The sequence below is a fragment of the Diceros bicornis genome, chromosome 12 (assembly GCF_020826845.1).
Source record: "Diceros bicornis minor isolate mBicDic1 chromosome 12, mDicBic1.mat.cur, whole genome shotgun sequence".
Lineage (NCBI taxonomy): Eukaryota > Metazoa > Chordata > Mammalia > Perissodactyla > Rhinocerotidae > Diceros > Diceros bicornis.
This window is the reverse complement of record NC_080751.1, coordinates 68984350-69010481: the sequence shown is the minus strand read 5'-3', so window position 1 is coordinate 69010481 and position 26132 is coordinate 68984350. Positions and strand designations below refer to the sequence as shown.

Here is a 26132-nt window from a genome sequence, read left to right as displayed (position 1 = left end):
CAAGGCTAATCTTAGTAATAAATTTTGGTAGCCTACTTCTTTAAAAAATAGTAATCACATCTTGTAGATATTCTAACTACAGACAAAATTGTTTAATTAGGAAAATAGCCTAGTCTCTGACAAGTCCAAATTAAAGAGCTTACTATGTTGATATAAAGTATATATTAATTATTTTCAGAATTTCTTATTCTTAGAATTCAACTTCATTTATACCTCCATTGCAACATCAACACTGGCAAATATTAAAAGTTACCACATCTATGGCAATAATTATCACATTATCTTTCATTAACTAGACTGCAATGTCTACATTGATCATTAACTAGACTGAAATGTCTACACTGATATAAACATAAAGCTCACTAAGTCTTCCGGGTAAAGACTTCTGTAAAGCTAAGTCTTAAAGCTGTTAATATTAATTTAGAACTTCTCTGGGAACTGTCATAAATAACCTGTCCTAAAATAGCTAAATACTCTGAATAATTTATACAAAATCTTGAACTTTACCTACTTTACCTACTGCAAGTGGTTCTGCAGTTTTGCTTTGAAAATAAAGAATATTAGTATTTAAATAAATCAAATGGCAAACTAAAAAATACTTATGTTTTAATAAGTTTATAGACTGTAATAATATTAAACATACATCTGTTATCAAAAGTATAGCTATATGATCAAATACGAAGTTTATACATACTTACATCTATTTAAGAAATTATCTATATTCTTGTTTTTCCTCAAAGCAGGGAAATCCAAATCAAGGACCAAGGAATTTAAGCCATCCTGTTTAACAAAAAATAAAAAGGGGAAAAAGAAAGTTGTTACAATTTCCAAGCATTCAAAGAAACAATAGTCAAATTTTATCACATGTCGTTCTTGCTGAATAAGTGTCAATCCCCTTTAATATGAAATTGCCCAGTGGCTCCACATCCAATAGCTTAACTGGTTTTCCAACTTCTGCCAGAGAATATTAGGATCGATCCTATCATGTTTTCCTTTGTTCTTTTAGGCAACAGAAAAACGTCATTTAAAAATATGCATCCACTATTACTTTTGCTAGTCAAATGTATTCTTTTCTCCCTTTAAATGCCAAGTAAAATTTCACCAAGCTTTTCACTTTAAGAAATACACCCCATGGGGCTGGCCCAGTGGCATAGTGGTTAAGTTCGAGTGCTCTGCTTTGGCAGCCCAGGGTTTGCAGGTTGGGATCCAGGACATGGACCTACACATTACTCATCAAGCCATGCTGTGGTGGCGCCCCACATACAAAATAGAGGAAAACTGGCACAGATATTAGCTCAGGGCCAATCTTCCTCACCAAAGAAAAGAAACAGACCCAGAATGAGAAAGTTTCCATTCATTCAACAAGCATTAATTGTGTGCCTAGTGCATACAAAGAATAGAAAATCCAAAAATAAATAAAACACTGACTATCCTTACCCTCAGGGTACTGAGCCTCAAAGCTAAATTTCCCCTAAAAACATAAAAATAGGATGACGCATTGTTCAGATTTCTATTTTCTTTAAGTTTCCTGTTTTTTCCAGACTTTCTACAATAAGCATGCATTAAATTTATAATCAAAATAGAAAATAGTATATACGTATAACTTGGTGGAGTGAAAAAAACTAGTAAGAAACAAACTAAGTCTCAAATTACTCAATGGATATACTTGTGGAGGAGGCAGTATTTCTAAAATACTATGGCATATATTGCCTCATTCCCAAGTAACTGTAAGGAGGGCAGGAGGAAATATTCTCATTTTAAAAGTAAACAGGGCGGGCCCCTGGCTTAGCGGTTAAGTGCTCGAGCTCCGATGCTGGCGGCGCCGGGGTTCGGATCCTGGGCGCGCACCGACGCACCGCTTCTCCCACCATGCTGAGGCCGCATCCCACATACAGCAACTAGAAGGATGTGCAGCTATGACATACAACTATCTACTGGGGCTTTGGGGGAAATAAATAAATAAATAAATAAAATTTTAAAAAACATAAAATAAAAGTAAACAAACAAAGGTTTAGAGAGATTAAGTGACTTTGACTTGCCCAAGGCCATACTACTAGGAAATGACATAGCAGAATACTAACTAAATCTTAGAGGTCCAATATACTTAACTGATTGTCCTAGTCTCAACAACTAGACTAACACCAATGGAGCTTGGAAGGATAAAGAAGGAAGCTGGAAGATTGCAGAAAACAAAAGAGCAATCAAGAGACCTTTGGGGATTTGGCTGGGGGAAAAATTACATGCAAAACTGAGAAAGGTAAGGTGAGTTTCTAATTTACTAATTCTAGAAGAACTGCACATACTATGTTTACCAGTTACACTTCATATTTTTAATTTTTATTCTTTAAACAATATGTCAGCACTTTATGAAAATATTCTTTAATGAAAGGGGCAGAGATGTTAAGAGTAAACTATAAACATTTTTAATCACAATTATTTATATCCCACTGATAGCATTAATGTAAACATATAAAACAATCTTGATTCCCCTGGACTGAAAGAAAAAAAATACACTAAAAAAAATAAATAAATATCCAACCTCCAGTTAAGTTGAGATTGTTAAATTCAAACTTTGAAACCCTCCCCCCACACCCACAATTCCCCTCTGCAGGACAGCTGAACTGCTTTTCAAGGATTCCAGCATTTTAGCATACTAGACTATTTTTAAGTACCAAAATATCGACATATCTTTATTGGCACAATTTTGATATTTTAATAAGTTTAAAATGTAAAATCTGAATCACTTATATTTTTAGATAAATCCAGATTTATACTCTGTATTAAAATTTCAAATCAATGAAAGATGCAGTCATTTGGAAAGCCTTCTTCTACACTTCCACTAACCTCTGGAGGAAGAAAAAATTTAAGTTGACAAGGCAAAAGCTTCTATTACAAGAATAAATATTCTCCTCTAGTTTAGAGACTTTCCAAACAAACAGAATATGAACGCTTCATACAAAAATGATAAAAGTAATTGCATTAAAATCTCCACCTACACATAATGAAGACAAAAGAAATTTTTCTTCAAAACAAAACTATAGCTTGACATCAGTAAAAGGATAGGTTCCTTGCTTACCCCACAGCCTGCCAAAAGTTATCACAAAAAGATGGTATTATATAAAGATTAAATAATCAAGAAAAAATCTGGAAATAGTTTATAAATATTTCCCCATAATATCCCCCACTAGTGTAGAATCAGAGAGCTTTTTCAGCAGTTGGAACATTTGAGCAGTTGCTCAACTCAACCATAATACCATTTTTTTAAAACCATTTTTTAAAGATCAAATACTATTTCATTTGTGCATTAAGCTGTATTTTTCATTAGTATTTATTATTGAATGATACTATGATACTTTAATCTGCTAATAATTTGTATTAGAAGAAAATGTAAGGGTAATATATATATAAATTTACACTTATAATTGAGGTTTTATGTTTATAAATTTTTACATTTGACATTGTTTCTATTTAGTATCACTTTTTAAGAAACAAATTCTGAGTATTTTTAAGATATCAGTATTTTCAGAATATGAAATTAACACATACTGAGATCCAGTAGCTGGGTGAGCTCAGGACTTGACTGAAAGCCTACGTTTATGACCTTCCTTGTTATACAGTTTCATATAAACTTTAGGCAATAAGATTTTTTCTTTAGTCTCTGTGATTTCAACTGTGATTCTTTTCTTAGAAAATGATACTAAAACTGAGATAAGGAAATTTTAAAAAGAATAAAACTGACATTAAAGAAAAACCTACAACCAAAACTCAAAGCAACGAAGAAAATTAACACTATCTGTCCCTTTCCCTACTTCCAGAAGAACATTTAAAAGTTATAGCCCCTTGGGGCCCACCCGGTGCCGTAGTGGTTAAGTTCGTGTGCCCCGCGGGGTTCGAAGATTCAGATCCTGGGCACAGATCTACACACTCTTCATCAAGTCATGCTGTGAAGGCAACCCATATACAAAATAGAGGAAGATGGGCACAGATGTTAGCTCAGGGACAATCTTCCTCGGGCAAAAAGGGGACGATTGGCAGCAGATGTTAAGCTAAGGGCCAATCTTCCTCACCAAAAAAAAAAAAAAAGAAAGAAAGAAAGAAAAGTTGCAGCCCCACTGAAACAAAACAAAACATCACCACTACAAGATACTCAAGGACCCAAAAGAAAAATATCCAGCAATGAGTAGGAGCTAAAGTCACAAAGGTCTACTGGATTTCAGGGCAGAAATCAGTAAAACCAATGACTGAGAATTAAAAGGGCCTAAATGTGGTAAGAGACCAAAACTAGACTGATTACTAGGAAAACAGTAGCTGAAGTGAAAATCCCAGCTCCTAAAAAAGACACTGAAAAAAATGTTAACTGCCCAAGTTTTACATGAAACTGTAAAACTAGGTAGGTCAGACATAGCTTTCAATCAAATCTTGAGCTAAGCCCCCAGAATTTACCCAGTTACTAGATCTCCCACATCTCTAATAATCCTGGCTGAGAAATGTGAATCAGCTCCAACACTGGAAGTAACTTGGGTTGTCTATATGAGAAAAGTTAACATCAGAGGAAGGCAGAGAGAAAAGTGTATTATCCTACTGTCTTTCTGAACGAACAAGTACAAGACAACATTCTAATTTCTTCCATTACAATTATTATGGTGAAAAAATATATATATAATGACCTATTTTCCTAACTTTTCTGAACGCAGAAACTTTTATACTTTAGTTGTCAAGAGGGAATGAAGTATTGGACTGGATTTCACTTTCACTATACACTGCTTCTAAATATCTAATTGTTTTTAAATATCCAAATAAAACACATCCCCCCAAAAAGGGAAGGAGATTGAAAATACTTCATCAACCTGGAACGTCTAAGCAAAATGAAGGGGACAACCTTCTAGAATTTCAATTGTTAAACGCAGCACAAATTATCTTAGCTGAAAATTTTATAAAGTTATAATTTACCAGCATATGAGTAGCATTTAAAGCCATAAAATTACATAAGACCACTAAAGGAGAAAGTATAGACAAATAAAAAAGGACCAAGGACTGAGTCCTGGGATACGGAGATTGAGGAGAAGAGGGGACTAAGAAGGAACCAGGAAAGAAGGAGGAAAATCAAGACTGCAGTGCTACCTTGGAAGCCAGACAAAGAGTGCAACAAGAGGGAGAGAGTGATCCAAAAAGTCAGTATGACTGGTAAGTCAAATAAAACAAGACTGAGAATTTAGCAACTTGGAGGTCATCGGTGACTTTTATGAGGCCTATTTAGGTTATAAATTTGTTATTTCTAAATCACTATTCAATACCTTCTTAGTTTCTGTTTTACTATAATTGCTGCACTTTTATTTAAAAAACAAAACAAAAACTTCCTTTAAGATGTTACTGAGCTCACATTCATAGACCCTAAATAATACCTAGCATTCAACTTGACCATAAATTATGTAATATCTTGTACTTTATAGTCCATCTACCAAAAACCGTAACTAAATTATACAGGTCAATACAGTATTTATAACTAATAATAGGAAATTTTCTTGACTACTCTGTGCCACGTGCTGTGCAAAGCATTTTATATGCAGTCAACATTTTAACCCTCACAACAATGTATAAGCTAGGTACTATTAGACCCACAGCAGGAGGCACAGAAACTGAAGTTTAGATAGGTGAAAACACTTGCCCAAGCCAACACAGTTTATAAATGACAGAATTAGAATTTTATGATACGTTTATAATAAACTTTGAACATTACTAAACTTGAAGTTAATAAGGTTATTCCTCTAAAAGAATACTGAAGAACATTCAGCTTTTAAAGTTAAGACAACAAAAGAATAGGAAACATATTTCTGTGTATCTGCTGTACAGATAAGTGACCAGGAAATGTTATTTAAATGAATTTGTAATACATTTCCTCCTTCTGTTATTACAACTCCAAATACAAATACAAAACTAAAAATAGTGGGACCAAACAAATCCATTATTAGCAAATAAAATACAAATTTTTAACCCATTCTATATGCACATAGAAAAACTTCTGAATCTTAAGTATACTCCATGTTATTTTTTTTTTTAATTTTATTTATTTATTTTTTCCCCCAAAGACCCAGTAGATAGTTGTATGTCATAGCTGCACATCCTTCTAGTTGCTGTATATGGGACGCGGCCTCAGCATGGCCGGAGAAGCGGTGCGTCGGTGCGCGCCCGGGTTACCCGGGCCGCCAGTAGCGGAGCACGAGCACTTAACCGCTAAGCCACGGGGCCGGCCCTCTCCATGTTATTTTTATAGTACATTCTCTATTTCATCTAGAAAAATCTAAGTCATAGTAACCAATCTGCTATCATTTATCAGTATCAGCTGAAGAAAATCCTTAACGCCTATTCTACAGTACAGCTTTGTAAGTACATTAGTCTAAGATCTGTCAGCCAAATTAAATAACAAATCAAATTTATCCTGTCACCTAACAAAAATGAATCTTTATTTGAAGAAAAAGGTTGCCTAGGAAAATAAGAAATAAAAGAGTATTGGATGCAAGTGTCTCACACATTTTTACATTATATAGATTAACTTCACAATAAGCTTGAGTAGCTAATTTAATGAAGCCTAAGAACAGTTTTCCTATTTGCTTACACGAATCTTTAGCTACCTACAGCTACAGTAAAATCAGCTCTTAAAGCTCCCTACTGTCTCAAAACAATATAGGTGGTACATTAAAGAAGTAATGTGTCTAACAGAGTAACATTCATATTTAGAACACTTAAAAGGATAATTCACTAACAGTACTAGTGGTGAAAGTGCTGCTAAAATGATAATAACAAAGCAGCTGCTACTTACAGAGTGCTTGGACACCAGACACTATGCCAAATACTTTACATAACATCATTTCATTTAATTCATTTAATTTTCCAAACAGATTGTAGAACCAGGCATTATTATCATCATTTTTTAATTCAAGAAATAAAGCTTGGAGAATTTAAATAATTTCCTAGAATTGCACAGCTAGGAAGTAGCAAGGTTGGCATTAGGCCCAACGCTGCTTCAAGTTAAGTATTAGTATTTTTACTATTTTAACTAGGGTAGAAATTTTTTTCTTCTAAAAATATTAAGTCAATAGGAAGATATGAATTAAAGCACTATTCATAACGTAGTATATTGTTCAGAAAAACAGGAATAAAATTAAGATCAAATTATATTTGTATTACTGGACTTTGGTTTATAAATCATCAATTGCATCTTTTCCTCTAAAAACAAAGTCTTCTTTTTCAAGGAGTATATATTTCACTATTCCCTACAGAATAAAACAGAAAATCAGCAACTTAAACACTTCCTCACTATAAAATATTAGAAAAATTAATACATCATCTGTTTGAATTCTATTCTTAATTTAACACTGGTATTCAATTGAAAAACTACTGGCAGATAAAATTAGAGTTGCTATTCTAATACTGATTGTAGACAAATCCGACTTTTTAAAAAATGTTTTCCATATTTGTAACTCACAAAATTAAATATCATACATAAACTGTGGGGCAAAAAAAAAAACCCAAAACTGCTCATTCAGGATATAACAAATATATACAAGGAAAATACAAAAAAAAAGTGCTGGTTTTATTAGTTTTCCTAGTCTATGCTCATGGTACATAGGAAAAGCAAATTATTAAAATTATATGGCCTCAATATTTTGATATTACAATAATAATATAGTTCAGCAGTATCTTTTTCTTAAGCCAAGTGGTTGAACAGCAATACTCTACACTGGTGGCAGGTCTGTTTATACTGTGCTCCAAAGAGAGGCACTCCAGGGAAGACTGGACTACCTAAAGAGAAAACAAAGGCACCTAAAAGCAGAATAACTTATACTTTTTGGACATTTTGGAACAAAGATGGTGAAACAAAGGAACAGCTTTCACTGCAAAGTCTATCTAGTAACTAAGGATGTTGGAGATGATAATGACCAACAACACAAAGTAACATTTGTTTATTATATCTTTGTGGATATATGTATATACAGAAAGAGAGAGATAGTCAAGCCACTTTAACAAGACAGCTATTCCAGCATTTTTATAATTTTGAAGGTAAAACAGATAAACAAAGCTTTGTTTACTAGAAAGTAAAACAACTTGGTCACATTTCCACTCAATGACAAAGAACAGTCCTCCAAATTTCTGTTTCTGATCAATTGTTTAGTTAATTACACCAACAGAACCTTCTCTTTCATTTTATAACCAGAAGTTTGCCCATATGGTTTCCACTCACCAAGAACCTAAATATAGAAAATCATTTTTCTACAAGTTAAGTTAAATTTCAGCTTCATCTCCAAACAGGCCCTATACAAAAGATCAACCACTCAATATTAGTTATTATTATTTCCATCATTTTTAATATCATCTAAATACATACTTTGCACTTAAAGATTACATAATTCAAGAGATGTAGAGTTTAAAAGCGTTCTAAATTTGACTTGAATATCTCAACCTATCAGCACATCTTTGATACTAACAGATGGAACCAAAAGAGTTTTATCACTAATTTAATGTGTTCCATAAAAAAACCTTTTTTACTTCTTTAAATTTCATGTTCAACATTTGTGTAATACAATATCTAAATCACAGGCCTAGTCTGACAATTAATCAAGTATTGTTTATGAAGCCAAATGAAACAAAGGTAAGTCTGAAAAGTAATAGTGGCTGTACCTCTTTTTGTTATGAATGTACTTACATTGTGATCAATTTAAAAAACTCACTCTCAAGTAGTTTTCAATTTTACTTCACTTGTATATAGCTTGAAATTTTATTTCAGCCAATTAAAATCTGGGAGAGATTGCATACAACACATAAGTGTTTGGAGCAACACTATTTATAATAGCAAGAAATTCAAAGCAACCTAAAAACAAAAACTAAGTAAATTTTACTGAAGCTTGTTAGAGCTATATTAAGCAATCATTAAAAATGATGGTTATAATCCACATATCTATGGATAGCTAATTTTCGACAAGGGAGCCAAGAACATACAATGGAGAAAGGAAAGTCTCTTCAATAAATGGTGTTGGGAAAACTAGACAGCCACATGCAAAAAAATGAAAGTAGAACATTATCTTATACCATACACAAAAATTAACTCAAAATAGATTAAAGACTTGAATGTAAGACCTGAAACCATGAAACTTCTAGAAGAAAACATAGGCAGTGCACTCTTCGACATCGGTCTTAGCAACATATTTTCAAGTACCGTGTCTGACTGGGCAAGGGAAACAACAGAAAAAATAAATAAATGGGACTACCTCAAACTAAAAAGATTCTACACAGCAAAGGAAACCATCAACAAAACAAAAAGACAACCTAACAACTGGGAGAAGATATTTGCAAACCATATATCTGATAAGAGGTTAATCTCCAAAATATATAAAGAACTCATACATCTCAACAACAAAAAACTAACAAGCCAATTAAAAAATGGGCAAAAGACCTGAACAGACATTTCTCCAAAAAAGATATACAGATGGCCAACAGGCACATGAAAAGATGTTCAACATCAGTAACTATCAGGGAAATGTAAATCAAAACTTTAATGAGATATCACCTCACTCTTGTCAGAATGGCTCTAATTAACAACACAGGAAACAAGTTGTTGGAGAGGATGTGGGGAAAAGGGAACTCTCATACACTGCTGGTGGGAGTGCAAACTGGTGAAGCCACTATGGAAAACAGTACAGAGATTCCTCAAAAAATTAAGAATAGAGCTACCATACGATCCAGCTATTCCACTATTGGGTATTTATCCAAAGAACGTGAAAACACGAAATGTGTGTGAAAACACGAGATGTGTAAAGATACGTGCACCCCTGTGTTCACTGCAGCATTATTCACAATCGCCAAGACTTGGAAGCAACCTAAGTTCCCAGCAAGGGATGAATGGATAAAGAAATGTGGCATATATACACAACGGAATACTACTCAGCCATAAGAAACAATGAAATCAAGCCACTTGTAACAATATGGATGGACCTTGAGGGTATTATGCTAAGCATAATAAGTCAGAGAGAGAAGGTCAAATACCATATGATCTCACTCATAGGTAGAAGATAAAAACAAAACAAACACACAGAGACAGAGACTGGATTGGTGGTTACCAGAGGGGAAAGGGTAAGTGAGGGGGGCTAAATGGATGATTAGGCACTTGTGTGTGGTGTTGGACTGTAGTCTTTGGGTGGTGAACATGATGTAATCCATGCAGAAACAGAAGTATAATGATGTACACTTGAAATATATACAATGTTATAAACCAAAGTTACGGCAATTAAAAAAAATAAAACACAAAAAAGTGATGGTTATAAAGACAGTAGAAAGTAATATAAAATATTAACATGTTAAAAAAAGTATAGAATATAAATTTGAATGATAATTTTACCTAAAGGAAGTACGCATATGAAAATTTTTGAACGGAAATGTAGCAAAGTAAATATAGTAATTGTGATAGCATGATGGAATAATATGGTTCTGTTCTTTTCTTCCCCTAAATTCTAACATTTTTTGTGGTGCTATTTTGTAACTCACAATAAAATATAGTAAAATCTAAATGAACAAGATCTAAGGTATTACAGAATATACTTTAATAAATATACATTTTTTTAATTACTCATTTATTATCTCTAGCTTTCCATATCTCTACTGCAACATATCCTATCTTAAATTCCAATACTTTTCGATGTTCTCTGCCTCCTACAAATCATATGTTCTTTTTTTCCCCCTCAGAGTTCTCTGGAATTCAAATAAATGTTACTTCTGCCCAAAACTTGAACTGGGATCTTCATAGGGATTAACAGATTAGTTTGGGAAAAACTGACTTCTCAGCCAAGAACAAGGTAGGTCTCTTCTCTATTTCCTTCAGTAAAGTGTTATTCCTACATAGTCTATGTATTTCTTGATAAGTCTAGTGCTAAGTATTTTACATTTTTGTGGTTATCATCACATTTAATTGTGTTTGAAATGTGGAGGACACTGAGCTCCTTTAAGAACAAAATTTTAAAGTTCCTGACAAACATATTTGATATATCCCATTTCTTACTAATTAATGATGTTCAAATATAAAGTAATTAAAAGCAAATGTGATTTCCTTAAAATTTTGTTAAAGACCTGTTCAGAAAAGTAATATAAACTTCATGAAAAACATGAGTGAGGAGTGTGAGAGTAATGGATAGAAGGTCAGGACAAGGTGGGGTTCTGGAGCACAGGTAAAGTTCTCTTTCTTGACCTGGGTGCTGATTGCATCATGAGTGTTTAGACTGAAAAATTTATCAAGCTATATCAATACATTATATATACTTTTCTGTCTGTGCGTGTGTGTATGTGTGTTATACATCAAAAAAAATGTTTTGGATGTATTGGATAATTAACTGACAAGATAAACACATCACAGGGGCAAATAAAGAGCAAAACATTTTAAAACCTATATGCCATCACTGTGCTCAGGCATTTTCACAAAACTTATCTAATACACTGTCTCCTTACTCAGAGAGGAAGCATGAGATAAAAATGAGTAAGAAACTCCTCCTTAAGTTTGCTAAATTTCAACAAAGGTTTCTATTGTAAAGACTTATTCTCCAAACACTTTTAAATCTACATTTGTGTTCGAAGTGCTGGGACGGAAGGGACAATGTGGAGTCATCCAACCTTATACTCTGTATCTCATCTTTCAGGTAAAGAAAAATATGTTTCTTATTTAAAATCAATTCAGCAACTGTAAATGAGAAGTGAACAACTGCACTGCTGGGTGATCTGAGATGGAATAAAAGGAATTTCAAACATAAAACTATCCTCCTCTATTATTAGAATTTGATATATCACTATAGTTCTTATTAATATTTTTTAAAACTACAGAGATTTAAATCTTTCATTTTATACCCCACACAAAAACAATCACTAGAAATATTCCAATATCACATCATTATACTCACAGACATAATATCCTTGGTTTTCCAGTCAACTATTAGTCAAATCTAAATAATGAGCTTCTTAAGGCACAACCAAGTCACTTTAAAAACCCAGTTCACGTGAAAATCAAAGGGCAAAAATAAATACCCACAAATCACATTAGGAAATCAACATTTACTGAGCACCAACTTTGTGCCAAAGAAAGTCACTTTCTCATTTAATTTGCATAAAAATCCCACTAGAAAAAGAATGTAGGAAATGGAGAAGCATTTTTGGACACAGCCATTTAGGTACATAACAGAAGCAGAAGTTCTAACCAGAAGCAGGTCCTTCTGCTACCATACAACCACCACTAGGAACAGTGCAAGAATACTTCAGCAAAAAGAAAACAGCTGTTGTTGGTGTTTTGTTTTTAAAATACATGCTCTTTTCTCCTTCAATCTACATACGTAACTATGTAGACTTAGTGGCCCACCTACTTTTAACAAAAAAGTAAAATATCCTTCTCAACAGAAACTACAGAAGCAAGGTGTATACCTCATCCTTACCTAGGAAGCAACATTTCTTCTACACATCTGAAGGAATTTTTTTAGTAACACTTTCCAAAATCAGAAAAAAATTTAAAACCTTTTAAATTAAATATCTGTTCCATCTCTCTCCTGTGCACTGTATGTGCATTCCCCTATAAATAAAAGATGAGCAAGTTCTGGTAAGGGAATCTAATCCACTATTTTTTGGTCTGTTTTACAGTTTGAAGGTCCATAAATTTTTATTTGGCAGAGAAAAGGTCTCATTGCTAAAACAATTTGAAAACTAATAGTACTGGCAAATCTAGAGTTTCTAAAGGCTGATTACCAACTATCATTTCATACATAACTCCTCTACATATTGCTCAATTTCTGACAATAACAGCACCTCAAGTAGGAATAAGAATTTGTCAATCAATTTAGATACACATTAGTAACTCTGGTTTAAAAGAAAGAGAAAATTACTTAAAAACACTGAACCTAGGGGCAGGCCCGGTGGCATAGTGGTTAAGTGCGCACACTCCACTGCGGCGGCCCAGGGTTCACAGGTTTGGATCCCGGGTGAGCACCGACACACTGCTTATCAAGCCATACTGTGGCGGCATCCCACATAAAGTAGAGGAAGATGGGCACGGGTGTTAGTCCAGGGCCAATCTTCCTCAGCAAAAAGAGGAGGATTGGCAACAGATGTTAGCTCAGGGCTAATCTTCCTAACAACAACAACAAAAAAACACTGAACCTAAATCATCCCTAATTGGAACTCACAAATAGCCATAATTTCTCCTACACTCAAAAAGGTAACGAAACAAATACATATCTAGACTTTACTCTGAGAATCATCTTCTATGGTTGATAACTTGCTCTACTTCTACACTGGGACCCAGTACCATTATTTCCAAGTATCCACCAGATATCCAACAGACCTCAGAAATCTCCCAAATTGAGTATATGTACTCAATGGGAGTGTATAAGATGATCCACTGAGGTGCAGGAAGAAAATATTATAATTTTGCACATTTAACCTTAAAAAAATTAAAGTTTAAAGTTTAATATAGGAGTTTTCATCAACGTCTCACTCTTGCTAGCTTTCAATGAACTCTGATATACTACAGTTTACATGTACCTTACCATGGATATTCCTAGATATTACCTACTAGATTTTTTAACATTCCCTAGCAGAAAGATTACCAAGCAGATTAAAAACATTCCATTTTGGGGTGTAGACATATGTCAAGCCTTACCAAATTACACAATTTAAATATGTACAATTTATTGTATGTCGATTATACCTCAATAAAGCTATTTTTTAAATGCACGTAACGTATGTAAACAGAGATTTAAGATAATTCCAAAATGCAAGTAGTACAAACAAAACGAAATGGCAAACCCTTCACCTACTCTTTCTATAAACTCTTATGGTCCAAATTATGAGGCTAGAAACAATGGCGAGCTAATCACATCACCTCCCAAAAATTAAAATTTACCTAAAGCCTATTTGAAATATGGAATTGCATCCATAATCATTAATGATGTACAATATGTTCTGCTATAACCTGAATTTCTATAACAAACTATCTCGTATATGACTGGGAAGTAAGGTAATGATTAAGTAAAATATACGATTTTTTTCCAGCTTGTTAATGTTTTTAAATGATAATGGGCAAGCTTTGTCAAATTAAAGAGAAAGTCTTAACAACAGAGGAAGACCTTCAGAAAAAAGCCAACAATCATGCAGAAATGCCTTCCTAAAATACAAATAGTAGCTTCAACGTTCATGACATTAAGCTATCTAGTGAGGTTACTAGTGCAGTTGAAAAAGCTGAGAAGACATTTCTCCTTTATTAAAAAAAAACAAAACTGATGAAGAAGGCTATGGAAGTAAAGCCTTAGTGGGCCTAAATCTCAAAGAAAAAAGCTCAAACCTCAAGGTCAAAGGCTGCAGACATTCAAACGCCTGTGACGCTGGGCACAAATACCAATAGAGATTTAACTGTGTTGATATTTTTATTTGAATTATCATTGTTTTTGTTAGTGTTCTGGTTAAAAGTTGTATAGGTTTTACACATTCTGAACCTACCTTATTTTTTCTCATTAAGCCCCGTTAGTTATGGTACAAAGTTTTTGCAGAACACAAAGCTTTTCAGGAATTTGTATCTCATGTTAGTAACTGAACAAAGCCAAAGCCCCACAATTAGCAAGACATTTAAAACCTAAACAACAGGAACATGAAAACAAATCTCTATAATTATTTGCATAATGTTTAATGCCTGAGTTCTATCCAGCACTTTACTAATTTTCATTAAACTTCATGATAAATGTTTGGAAGCCTCTTTTGTGTTTTTAGTTTTTTTTGTTTTGTTTCCTTAGCAAAAAAAAAAAAAAAAAAAAACTTTAAAAAAAATTCAGACACCACTGGCAAACATTGGTTCTTCTTACTACGGTTTTTTGAAATATATGAAAAACAATACAATGAAAACCTGAAGTGCATTTTCTTGATGGCAAGTATCTTTGGAAGGCACACAGGAAAAAATAATTGAAAAGTTAAAGAAATGACTCACAAAATAAATTATACAGTAAGAGAGGTTTACTATACAATTGGAAGAAAGTACATACTTTTTCTAACCTGATCAGTTTAAACATGGTTGGATACTGTTACAATGAAGAAATAACTAAAGAAAATATAACCTATTCTCATTAGTAAATTACTTCTTCAATGAAAATAATACAGTCATGTGCCACATGATGACATTTCAGTCAACGACAGACTGCATATACACTAGTGGTCCCATAAGATCAGGACCATATAGCCTAGGTGTGTATACACCTGCGTGTAGCAGGTTATACCATCTAGGTTTGTGTAAGTACACTCTATGATGTTCACACAATGAAGAAATCCCCTAACAACACACTTCTCAGAACGTATTCCCGTCGTTAAGCAACACCTGACTGTATTTTAAGGAAAACGTTCATAATAGTAACCACTGATAGAGCTGATACTTTAACTGAAATACAAAACTGCCTCTGGAACTACATATGCTTTACTACACATGACATTCATTCACTGCATCATTCACAGAACAAGCTTTTACAACTACAAAATTAAACAGTTAAGAGCACAAAGTGCTACAAGACGTCATCAACACTGTAAAATTTATAGAAATAACGCTTAAAATATAATAGAATTTTTCCAATTTTTTGTAGTGAGATCAAGAATGACCATAAAAAATTTGTTTCACACAAAAGTTTTCTGGCTATGTTGTCACGATGAACTTTTAGATTAAGTTATTGAAAACTTAACTAAAGTTATTGAACTTATAGATGAATTACTATTTTTCTTCTATAAAAAGACAAGTGCTCCAAATTTGTTGACCTTGCCTATGAAAACAAGCACCTATTAAAAGTATGCTGGCAGACAAGAAGTGGAAGCAACCCAAGTGTCCCTCGACTGATGATTGGATCAAGAAGAAGTGGTATATATATACAATGGAATACTACTCAGCCATAAAAAAAGACAAAATCGTCCCATTTACAACAACATGGATGGGCCTGGAGGGTATTATGTTAAGTGAAATAAGCCAGAAAGAGAAAGACAAACACTGTGTGATCTCATTCATATGTGGAATATAAACCAACACATGGACAGAGAAAACTGTATTGTGGTTACCAGCGGCAATGGGTGTAGGGGGTGGGCACAGGGGTGAAGGGAGACATATATGTGGTGATGGACAAACAAAAATTTACAACCAAAAATTTCACAATGTTATAAACTATTAAAACATCAATAAAAAAATAAATAAATAAATAAAAGTATGCTGGCAGATATTTTTGGGGAAAAAAAGTCAACAGATTTTTCTCTAAGTAAAGGGGATATTTTAACAGTAAGTGAGAAAAGAAATTCTTTTTGGAAGAAATTCTTACTATGGAGAGAGTATTTTGAAAAGGGATATGTCTGGAAATGTTTTCATCCATACATGAATTTTTGTTTTTTAACTTGAAAGTTGTTTTTTAACATGAAAATTGTTTTTTAACTTGCACATCCATGTATTTAAAACTTGAAAACATAATTTTCTGACCCAGTTAAAAATAAAGATGTTCAGTGGGTTTTATGTTTTTTTTTAAACTCTTTTTTTTTTCCCCCCAAAGCCCCAGTAGATAGTTGTATGTCATAGTTGCACATCCTTCTAGTTGCTGTATGTGGGACGCGGCCTCAGCATGGCCGGAGAAGCAGTGCGTCGTGCGCGCCTGGGATCCGACCCCGGGCCGCCAGTAGCAGAGCACGCGCACTTAACCCCTAAACCCCGGGGCGGCCCGTTCAGTGGGTTTTAAATCCATTTGTTAAAATATAAATATGAAACTCTTGGTGGAACACTTCCTAACTCATTCTACAAGGCCAACATCACCCTGATACCAAAGCCAAAGACAATACAAAGAAGGAAAATTACAGGCCAATATCACTGATGAACATAGACACAAAAATCCTCAACAAAATATTGGCAAACCGAATACAGCAATACATTAAAAAGATCATACACCATGCTCAATGGGATTTACACCAAGGATGGAGGGATGGTTCAACATCCGCAAACCAATCAATGTGATACACCACATCAACAAAACAAAGAATAAAAGCCACATGGTCACCTCAATAGATGCAGAGAAGGCATTTGACAAGATCCAAAATCCATTTATGATAAAAACTCTCAACAAATGGGCACAGAAGTAAAGTACCTCAACATAATAAAGGCTATTTATGAATCCACAGCCAACATCATACTCAACGGGGAAAGGCTGAAAGCCATTCCTCTGAGAACAGGAATGAGATAAGGCTGCCCACTCTCACCACTCCTATTCAACATAGTACTGGAAGTTTGGGCCAGAGCAATTAGGCAAGAAAAAGGAAGGAATCCAAATAGGCAACGAAGAAGTGAAACTCTCACTATTTGCAGATGACATGATTTTATATATAGAAAACCCTAAAGAATCCATTGGAGGGGGCCGGCCTGGTGGAGCAAGTGGTTAAGTGCACGCGCTCCGCTGTGGTGGCCCGAGGTTCGCCGGTTTGGATCCCGGGCGCACACCAATGCACCACTTGGAAAGCCATGCTGTGGCGGCATCCCATATAAAGTGGAGGAATATGGGCATGGATGTGAGCCCAGGGCCAGTCTTCCTCAGCAAAAAGAGGAGGATTGGCAGATGTTAGCTCAGGGTGGATCTTCCTCACCAAAAAAAAAAAAAAAAAAAGAATCCATTGGAAAACTATTAGAAATAATCAACAACTAGAGCAAAGGTGCAGGGTACAAAATCAATCTACAAAAATCAGTTGCATTTCTGTATGCTAATAACGAACTAACAGAAAGAGAGCTCAAAAAGATAATACCATTTACAGTTGCATCAAAAAGAATAAAATATCTAGGAATAAATCTTACAGAATCCCAATGACATTCTTCATGGAAATAGAACAAAGAATACTAAAATTCATATGGGGTAACAAAAGAGCCTGAATAGCTAAAGCAATCCCAAGAAAAAAGAACAAAGCTGGAGGCATCACAATCCTTGACTTCAAAACATACTACAAAGCAATAGTAATCAAAACTGCATGGTACTGGTACAAAAACAGACACACAGACCAATGGAACAGAACTGAAAGCCCCGAAATAAAACCACACATATACGGACAGCTAATTTTCGACAAAGGAGCTAAGCACATACAATGGAGAAAGGAAAGTCTCTTCAATCAATGGTGTTGGGAAAACTGGACAGCCACATGCAAAAGAATGAAAGTGGACCATCTGCTATCACCATTCACAAAAATTAACTCAAAATGGATCAAAGACCTGAAGGTGAGACCTGAAACTATAAAACTCATAGAAGAAAATATAGGCAATATACTATTTGACACTGGTCATAAAGCAATCTTTTCAGATGCCATGCCTACTCAGACTAGGGAAACTAAAGAAAAAATAAGCGAGTGGGACTTCATTAGATTAAAGAGCTTCTACAAGACAAACGAAACCAGGATCAAAATGAACAGACAATCCACCAGCTGGGAGAAAATATTTGCAAAACATATATCTGACAAGGGGTTAATCTCCATAATATATAAAGAACTCATACAACTGAACAACAAAAACACAAACAACCCCATCAAAAAATGGGCAGAGGAAATGAACAGACACTTCTCCAAAGAAGATATACAGATGGCCAAGAGGCACATGAAAAGATGTTCAACATCACTAATCATCAGGGGAATGCAAATCAAAACAATACTAAGATACCACCTCACGCCCATTAGAATGGCTACAATCACCAAGACAAAAAACAACAAATGTTGGAGAGGATGTGGAGAAACAGGAACCCTCATACACAGCTGGTGGGAATGCAAACTGGTGCAGCCTCTATGGAAAACTGTATGGAGATTCATCAAAAAATTAAAAATAGAAATACCCTATGATCCAGCTATCCCACTACTGGGAATCTATCCAACAAACCTGAAATCAACAATCCAAAGAGGCTTATGCACCCCTCTGTTCATGCAGCGTTATTCACTACAGCCAAGAAGTCGAAGCAACCCAAGTGTCCCTCAACTGATGATTGGATCAAGAAGAGGTGGTATATATATACAATGGAATACTACTCAGCCATAAAAAAAGACAAAATCGTCCCATTTGCAACAACATGGATGGGCCTGGAGGGTATTATGTTAAGTGAAATAAGCCAGAAAGCGAAAGACAAACACAGTATGATCTCACTCATATGTGGAATATAAACGAACACACAGACAGAGAAAACTGTATTGTGGTTACCAGGGGCAATGGGGGTAGGGGGTGGGCACAAGGGGTGAAGGGAGACATGTATATGGTGATCGACAAACAAAAATGTACAACCAAAAATTTCACAATGTTATAAACTATTAAGACATCAATCAAAAAAAAAAAATGAAACTCTTGGGGCCAGCCCGGTGGCATAGTGGTTAAGTTTGAGCGCTCCACTCTGGTGGCCCGGGGTTCACAGGTTCGGATCCCGGGGGCAGACCTACACACCACTCAGCAAGCTATGCTGTGACAGCATCCCACATACAAAACAGAGGAAGATAGGCAGAGAAGTTAGCTCAGGGCCCATCTTCCTCAGCAAAAAGAGAAAGATTGGCAACAGATGTGAGCTCAGGGCCAATCTTCCTCACCAAAAAAAAGAAAAAGAAAAGCAACTCTTTCTGGTTCGTTTTCAGTAACTGTGGTCTCATCAGAGAAAACAGAAATTTACTAACTGAATTTCAACCACAAAAAGAAATTGTGTAACTGGTGGGCAGAACTGGAAAATGAGTATTGTGATTTAGTAACCGCAGCCACTGGGGATTATGCTTCTTCCACTTATATCCACACATCTTTGTGAAATCTCAAAAAAAAAAAAAAAAAAAACCTCTGATAGTCCTTAAAACCGAGTAGCAAATTGAACTTCAAACCTGATCTTCAAATCACTGTAACACAGTGTTAAGCCAAAATTTTAAAAAACAATTAATCATGTATTTGATTTAGTGAGAAAATTTTTGTACCATTTTAAAATGAATATCTCAAAAAACAGTATGTTTATAGATTTAGCTTATACTTTTAAAACTCCTGTTTTTATGTGTATTTTCTAATGCACATAATATTTTAATATAGTGGTACATGTACAAAAATTATAAAGAAAGACGTCTACTTGAGGATATTCTCAAAGATCTTTTACTGATGGGGATACAAGATTAAAAGTTTGGAGACTGCAAATTCCTTAAATGTAAGGAATTTTTTATCTTCCTTGAAGGTAAAAATCTTTATTTTTTATATTTCAAGCATAGAATATACGCCCCCAAAACTGCCAGCATCTTGATATCAACATATCCAAAACTGAATTAGTAATTTTCTCATTCAAGTCTTACCTACTCTATATCTAATAAGCAGTATCATCCCACATAAGTCAGGTTCAGAAATCCTTTCCTTTGTGCTTTACATCAAGTCATTCCCTCTGTACAGCTGATACTTCCTCTAAGGTCTCACAGCTGGCTCTCTTCTCCACCCCATTCCCTAATATGTTTGCTCAGACTGTCATTTCTTACCTACTAACTAGTTTCCCTGCCTCTAATCACCCTCTGTTCCAGTCCATCTTCATTCTACTAGTAAGTACTCAATCTTATTGAAATTTAAATCTACAGTTCATGCCCTCCTTAAAATTATTCAATAGCTTTCAAATGTTTAGAGAATAAAGTCTAAAATTCTAAACTAGCATTCCAAATACTTTGCCATCTGGCCCCATTAACCTTCTCCAATCTTATTTTCCACTATTCTATTACCCGTCATTCACATTTGCTCTAGATTTGTATTGTCCAATATAGAAGCCACTAGCTACACGTGGCTACTGAGCACCTGAAATGTGGCTAGCCTGAATTGAGAAACACCGTATACATAAAATACACACTGAATTTCAAAGACTTAGTACAAAAATAAGAATGTAAAATATCTCATTAATAATTTTTTAATATTGATTACATGTTGAAATGATAATATTTAGGTTATAGGCGTTAAATATATTATTAAAATTAATTTCACCTATTTTTTAAAATAGGTGACATTTATACTAGAAAAATTTAAATTATATAAGTGGATAACATTATATATCTATTGGATAGCATTGCCTAGACCAACTAAACTTTCACATTTTACACTGATTTTTCTACCCTCATAACTTTGATCAAATCAGTCTTTCACCATAGAACATTCAACACTTACTCATCATTTGTTGTCATGTACCATGACGCAGTGCTAAGCATAAGAAAATCTTCACGATCATCTCTACTTGCCATATCTTATCTCTGCTTCAAGACCAGCTTAAATGCAACTTTATTTCCATGAAACATTCCTTGATACTCCAGAATAAAAATTTCCCATCTTCAGAAGTTCTATATATTACATGTTCTTCAAGCAAGATGTCACTTGCTACTTACAATAGTTATTTCTGTACATAGCCTATCACATCTATTAGCCATAAATTCCTTAAGTGCAGAATTCTTCAAATTCGATTTGATTCCTCTAATGTTTCTGTCATAATACCTTACAGAGTTTGCCCTCAAATATTAAAATCAGATATCAACAAGAGGACTGGTGATACAATCATCTAAGATTAAATAAATTACATTTACTAAAGCAAGAAAGTAGATATTTATGTTAGTATTATTTAAATAGATATGCAACTCAACTATTATCTTGAACCTCTTTTATGACCATTACTTTCACCTTCTTGGTGTAGCTGAAATCTTGCTTTCCCTTGATGACACTACCTACCCTACGTTACAACCCTCTCAAATGGTGGAGCCTGCAGGTGGATTAAGTGTTCTCTTTGCTACTAGTGGCCACTCTTAGACCACTCTTCCTCCTTCCTTCCTGCAAACCCTGAGCTTTGAAACACATCATCAGCTATCTACCCACCACCTATTCTTATTAAGTCATCTGTGACCCCCTGGGTCACTAACCCTCAGTCTCTAAAGATTTTAGTTCCCTGCTCACTGTCATACTCTCTAACACTAATCCTGTTATAATTCTCTGTGATGTCATTATACTCCTAGATATCCTCCTAATATCCTAGACACTCACTCCTGTGGTCTCCTTAACCTTATCATCACCAGTAATTTCGACACCTCCATAATCTCAATTTTAAACATCCTACTCATTGACCACCAACTCCTATCTTTCCAGCTCACTCTCACTAATACCTCAACTCCAACAATCTTTTGACTCAACAGGGACCTTCAATCCAGATCCTATCATGTTCCACTGTCCTTCACCCTCCCCACTCCTATGTTTACTCTTTATATAACTTAAATTCCAGTCAATCATCATAATCACTGCCCTGTACCTACCCTCTTGCTCCTCTTACTTAATCACACTCTCCTGGAAAAACCACATCATTGGTTAAGTCCAACTTTCTCTCTACTCAGTAGTTGCACCTCCAGAGCTAAACCTGTCTTAAGAAAAACACACAACCATGCTCAAGTGGCCCCTGACTGACAATCCTAGACTATTTTCGTGGTTCATTTTCTCTCCCACTCTCCTGGATGACTTCACACTTTCTCTTCTCTCAAACCTCAAAAATCTCTCCCAACCTCATTCTCAGCTAAGGTCCTGGCTTCTTACCTCATTGAGAATTTGCACAAGCTCTCATCACCAAATCTGTCCATATTCCTACATCTGTACCCATAATATTCTACTTTCTTTCCTGCCGTTATATTATATTATAGTCCTAGCTACAGCCAATCCCTCCACCTACGCACTAAATCTCCCATCCCCTCTTGCCTACTAAAAGACAACACTATAGCAATTCTCCTCTGTCCCCCCACCACAGCCATCCTATCATCTCTTATTCCCTCTACTTGATTACTGCCATTGGCATAGAAGCATATTGTTATCTCTCCTATCCTTAAGAAAATAAAATCCCTGGACTCCACTTTCCATACAGTTATCATCCCCTTTCTCTCTTTCCCTTTATAAAGAAATTCCTTAAAAAAGATATCTACACTGTCTTTAGCTTTTCTCCTCCTATTGTCTTTAGAACTCACTCCAACCAGTCCCCCCCTCAACCATCACCATCACCACACTACCTAAACTGTCCTTCTCAAGCTTATCAACGACCTCCACGTTGCTAATCCAACTACCACTTCTCAGTCCACATTTTACTTGACCTATAAACATCTTTGACCAATCCTTTACTATCTACTTATTGAAAATCTTTATTCATTTGACTTTGATAAAAATGCATTCACATGGTTTTTCCATGTATCTCTCTAGACTGCCCTTTCTCAGTATCCTTTGCTGGTTTTCTTCTCAGTCCTTGGGCCTCTTCTTTTAAATCCACTCACTCCACAGGAGTGCAGCAACTTGTCTCATGTCTTTCAGTGCTGATGGCTTCCAAATTCATTATCTCTATCCCAGATACCTAAAATTTTGAATTCTAGACCCATATCTCCACTTGCCTATATGACATCCAGCTTATATGGGTATCTAATAAATATCTGAAACAACAGTGTCCCAAACTGTGCCGTATCCCTTTCCACTGCGACCATTTACTCCTTCAGTCTTCCACATCTCAGTTAGAGGCAATGCCATCCTTCCAACCACTTAGGCCACAAGTCTGGTGTCAAGCTTGACTGCTCTTTCTCTCAAGAGCCTAAATCCAAACACCTACAAATCCTGCCAGCATTGCCTTCAAAATGAATTCATAATTCCACCAGTTTTCACTACCCCCACTACCACCACCCCAGTTCAAGACACCACCATTTTACTTGAATTACTGCAACAGCCTACCATCAGGTCTCCCTGCTCCCACCTTTGCCCTCCCTTTCCCCTTCCGATTATTTTCAATTAAACAAAGGGATGATCCCACCACTCCTCTGATCAAAATCTCCAATGCCTTCCGTTTCATTGAGAGTTAACACACAAATTCCCAGCTATGACCTATGAAGCTCTTTATGATCAGCCCTCACCTACTTAACCGGTTAACTCTCAAACCTCATCCTCTATTACTTTCCTTCTTACTCATTCTCCAGCCACACTGGCCTTCTAAAAGTTTTAAAATCACCACAGGGGCCCTACACAAGGAGTAAATGGGAATGGGGTAGAAAAGTGGCCCAGTAGCAGCCAGGGCTTTCACAAGAAGGGATGTCCAAGCAGCACCACAGTCCTGTGGGGTGGGAAACTGGCTACATATGGAGGAGTTGAGCAAATCAGTAACTATATGATAACAGAAAGCAGCTTTTACTATTGGAAGAAGAGGTACAAATATGGGAGAAAAAAGAGAGCTAGAGTGAACACACGGTGTTGGACTGGAATTGGAGGTATCAGTACAAATTCATGGTTTTCAATATATAAAAATAGATATAGAAATACAAATGTAGATGTCTATATGGGTGTACACACACACACACTCACGCTTCCTTGATCTGTCCACTAAAAGGGTGTGTGTGCAGAGACACCCCAAAAGCTATGAGACCACCTAGCACCAAGATCGTGGTTTTAAAATACTACTACTCTCCACTAAAAGGAACTAGGGATCCTTGGAGAAATGGCTGATTCTAGGACTAGGGCATGAAGATCATAAGATGAGGGGACCAGCCCCGTGGCACAAGCGGTTAAGTGCGCCGGCTCCGCTGCGGCGGCCCGGGGTTTGCCAGTTCGGATCCCAGGTGCACACCGACGCACTGCTTGTCAAGCCATGCTGTGGCGGCATCCCATATAAAGTGGAGAAGGATGGGCATGGATGTTAGCCCAGGGCCAGTCTTCCTCAGCAAAAAGAGGAGGATTGGCAGATGCTAGCTCAGGGCAGATCTTCCTCACAAAAAAAAAAAAAGAAAGAAAATTATAAGATGAGCCTGTAGCATCTTGCGCCAAAAGTAAGGAGGTGCACAGGTGACAAAATGGCATAGAACTATACATATATGTTGTATCAATGCCAATATCCTGATTTTGATAATGTACTATAGTTACGTAAGATATAAACACTGGGGGAAACTGGGTAAAGAGTACATAAGACCATTCTGTATTATTTTTGCAACTTTCTGTGAATTTATAATTATTTCAAGATAAAAGTCAAAAAAAAAAAGTAAAGAAGTACACAAAGATTGATGGAAACATGTCAAAAGGTCATACAAGCCAGCTTAAAAGGGTTCCCAGTGGCAAATCTAGGACAATTTGAGTATTAAAATACATAATGATAGTAATGGAGTATAACCTATTGAATAAAACAGGAATTCCTGATATAAATTGATATGAATTAATTGGTTAATTAATTCTAGGCATACTTCACTTTACTGCACTTCACAGATACTACATGTTTTTTTTTTAACAAGTGGAAAGTTTGTGGAAACCCTGCACCAAGCAAGTCTATCAGTGCCATTTTTCCCACAGCACTTGTTCACTTCGTGTCTGTGTCACACTTTGGTAATTCTCGCGTATTTAAAACTTTATCATTATTATTATACTTTATATTTATATTTTACATTAATTAAGGTATGTACATTCTTTTATTAAACATAATGCTACCGCACACTTAACAGACTACATATAGTATAAACACAATTTGTGTGTGTGTGTGTGTGTGTGAGGAAGATCAGCCCTGAGCTAACATCCCTTGCCAATCCTCCTCTTTTTGCTGAGGAAATTGGCCCTGGGCTAACATCCATGCCCATCTTCCTCTACTTTATATGGGATGCCGCCACAGCATGGCTGGACAAGCGGTGCATCAGTCTGCACCCAGGATCTGAACCTGCATACCCCGGGCCGCCAAAGCAGAGCGCACAAACTTAACCGCTACACCACTGGGCCGCACTGGGAAAGCAAAAAATTCGTGTGATTTGCCTTATTGCGATATTCTCTTTATTGTAGTGGTCTGGATGAACCCACAATATCTCCAAAGTATGCCTGTAATTCTCTTTCTTACAGTAAAATGTCAACTAATAAATGTAGAAAGAATACTTGAATCATCGTGGTAAAAATTAATGGTGAGAAACATCAATGGATGCTAAAACTCATGGGTGAAAGTAGGAATAAGAACACGATTTTACATAGTCTCAAAGTATCTCCCCACAAAATACTTATTAATTACAAAGAGAGGGCAGAGTAACTAGAAACTTGGTAGACGTCATCTTTACTCAAGTGATCAGTCAACACTACC

At 35.5% G+C, this 26132-nt stretch overlaps 1 protein-coding gene across 2 annotated transcripts in view; it reads right to left on the bottom strand.

Moving 5' to 3' along the window:
* Positions 1–26132, bottom strand: part of ROCK2 (Rho associated coiled-coil containing protein kinase 2) — a 148182-nt gene that overhangs the window by 81887 nt on the left and 40163 nt on the right. For both annotated transcript variants that reach the window (XM_058551784.1, XM_058551783.1), the window contains exon 2: positions 699–780. In XM_058551784.1, coding sequence (XP_058407767.1) covers positions 699–780 — 82 coding nt within the window. The remainder of the gene's footprint in view (positions 1–698; positions 781–26132) is intronic.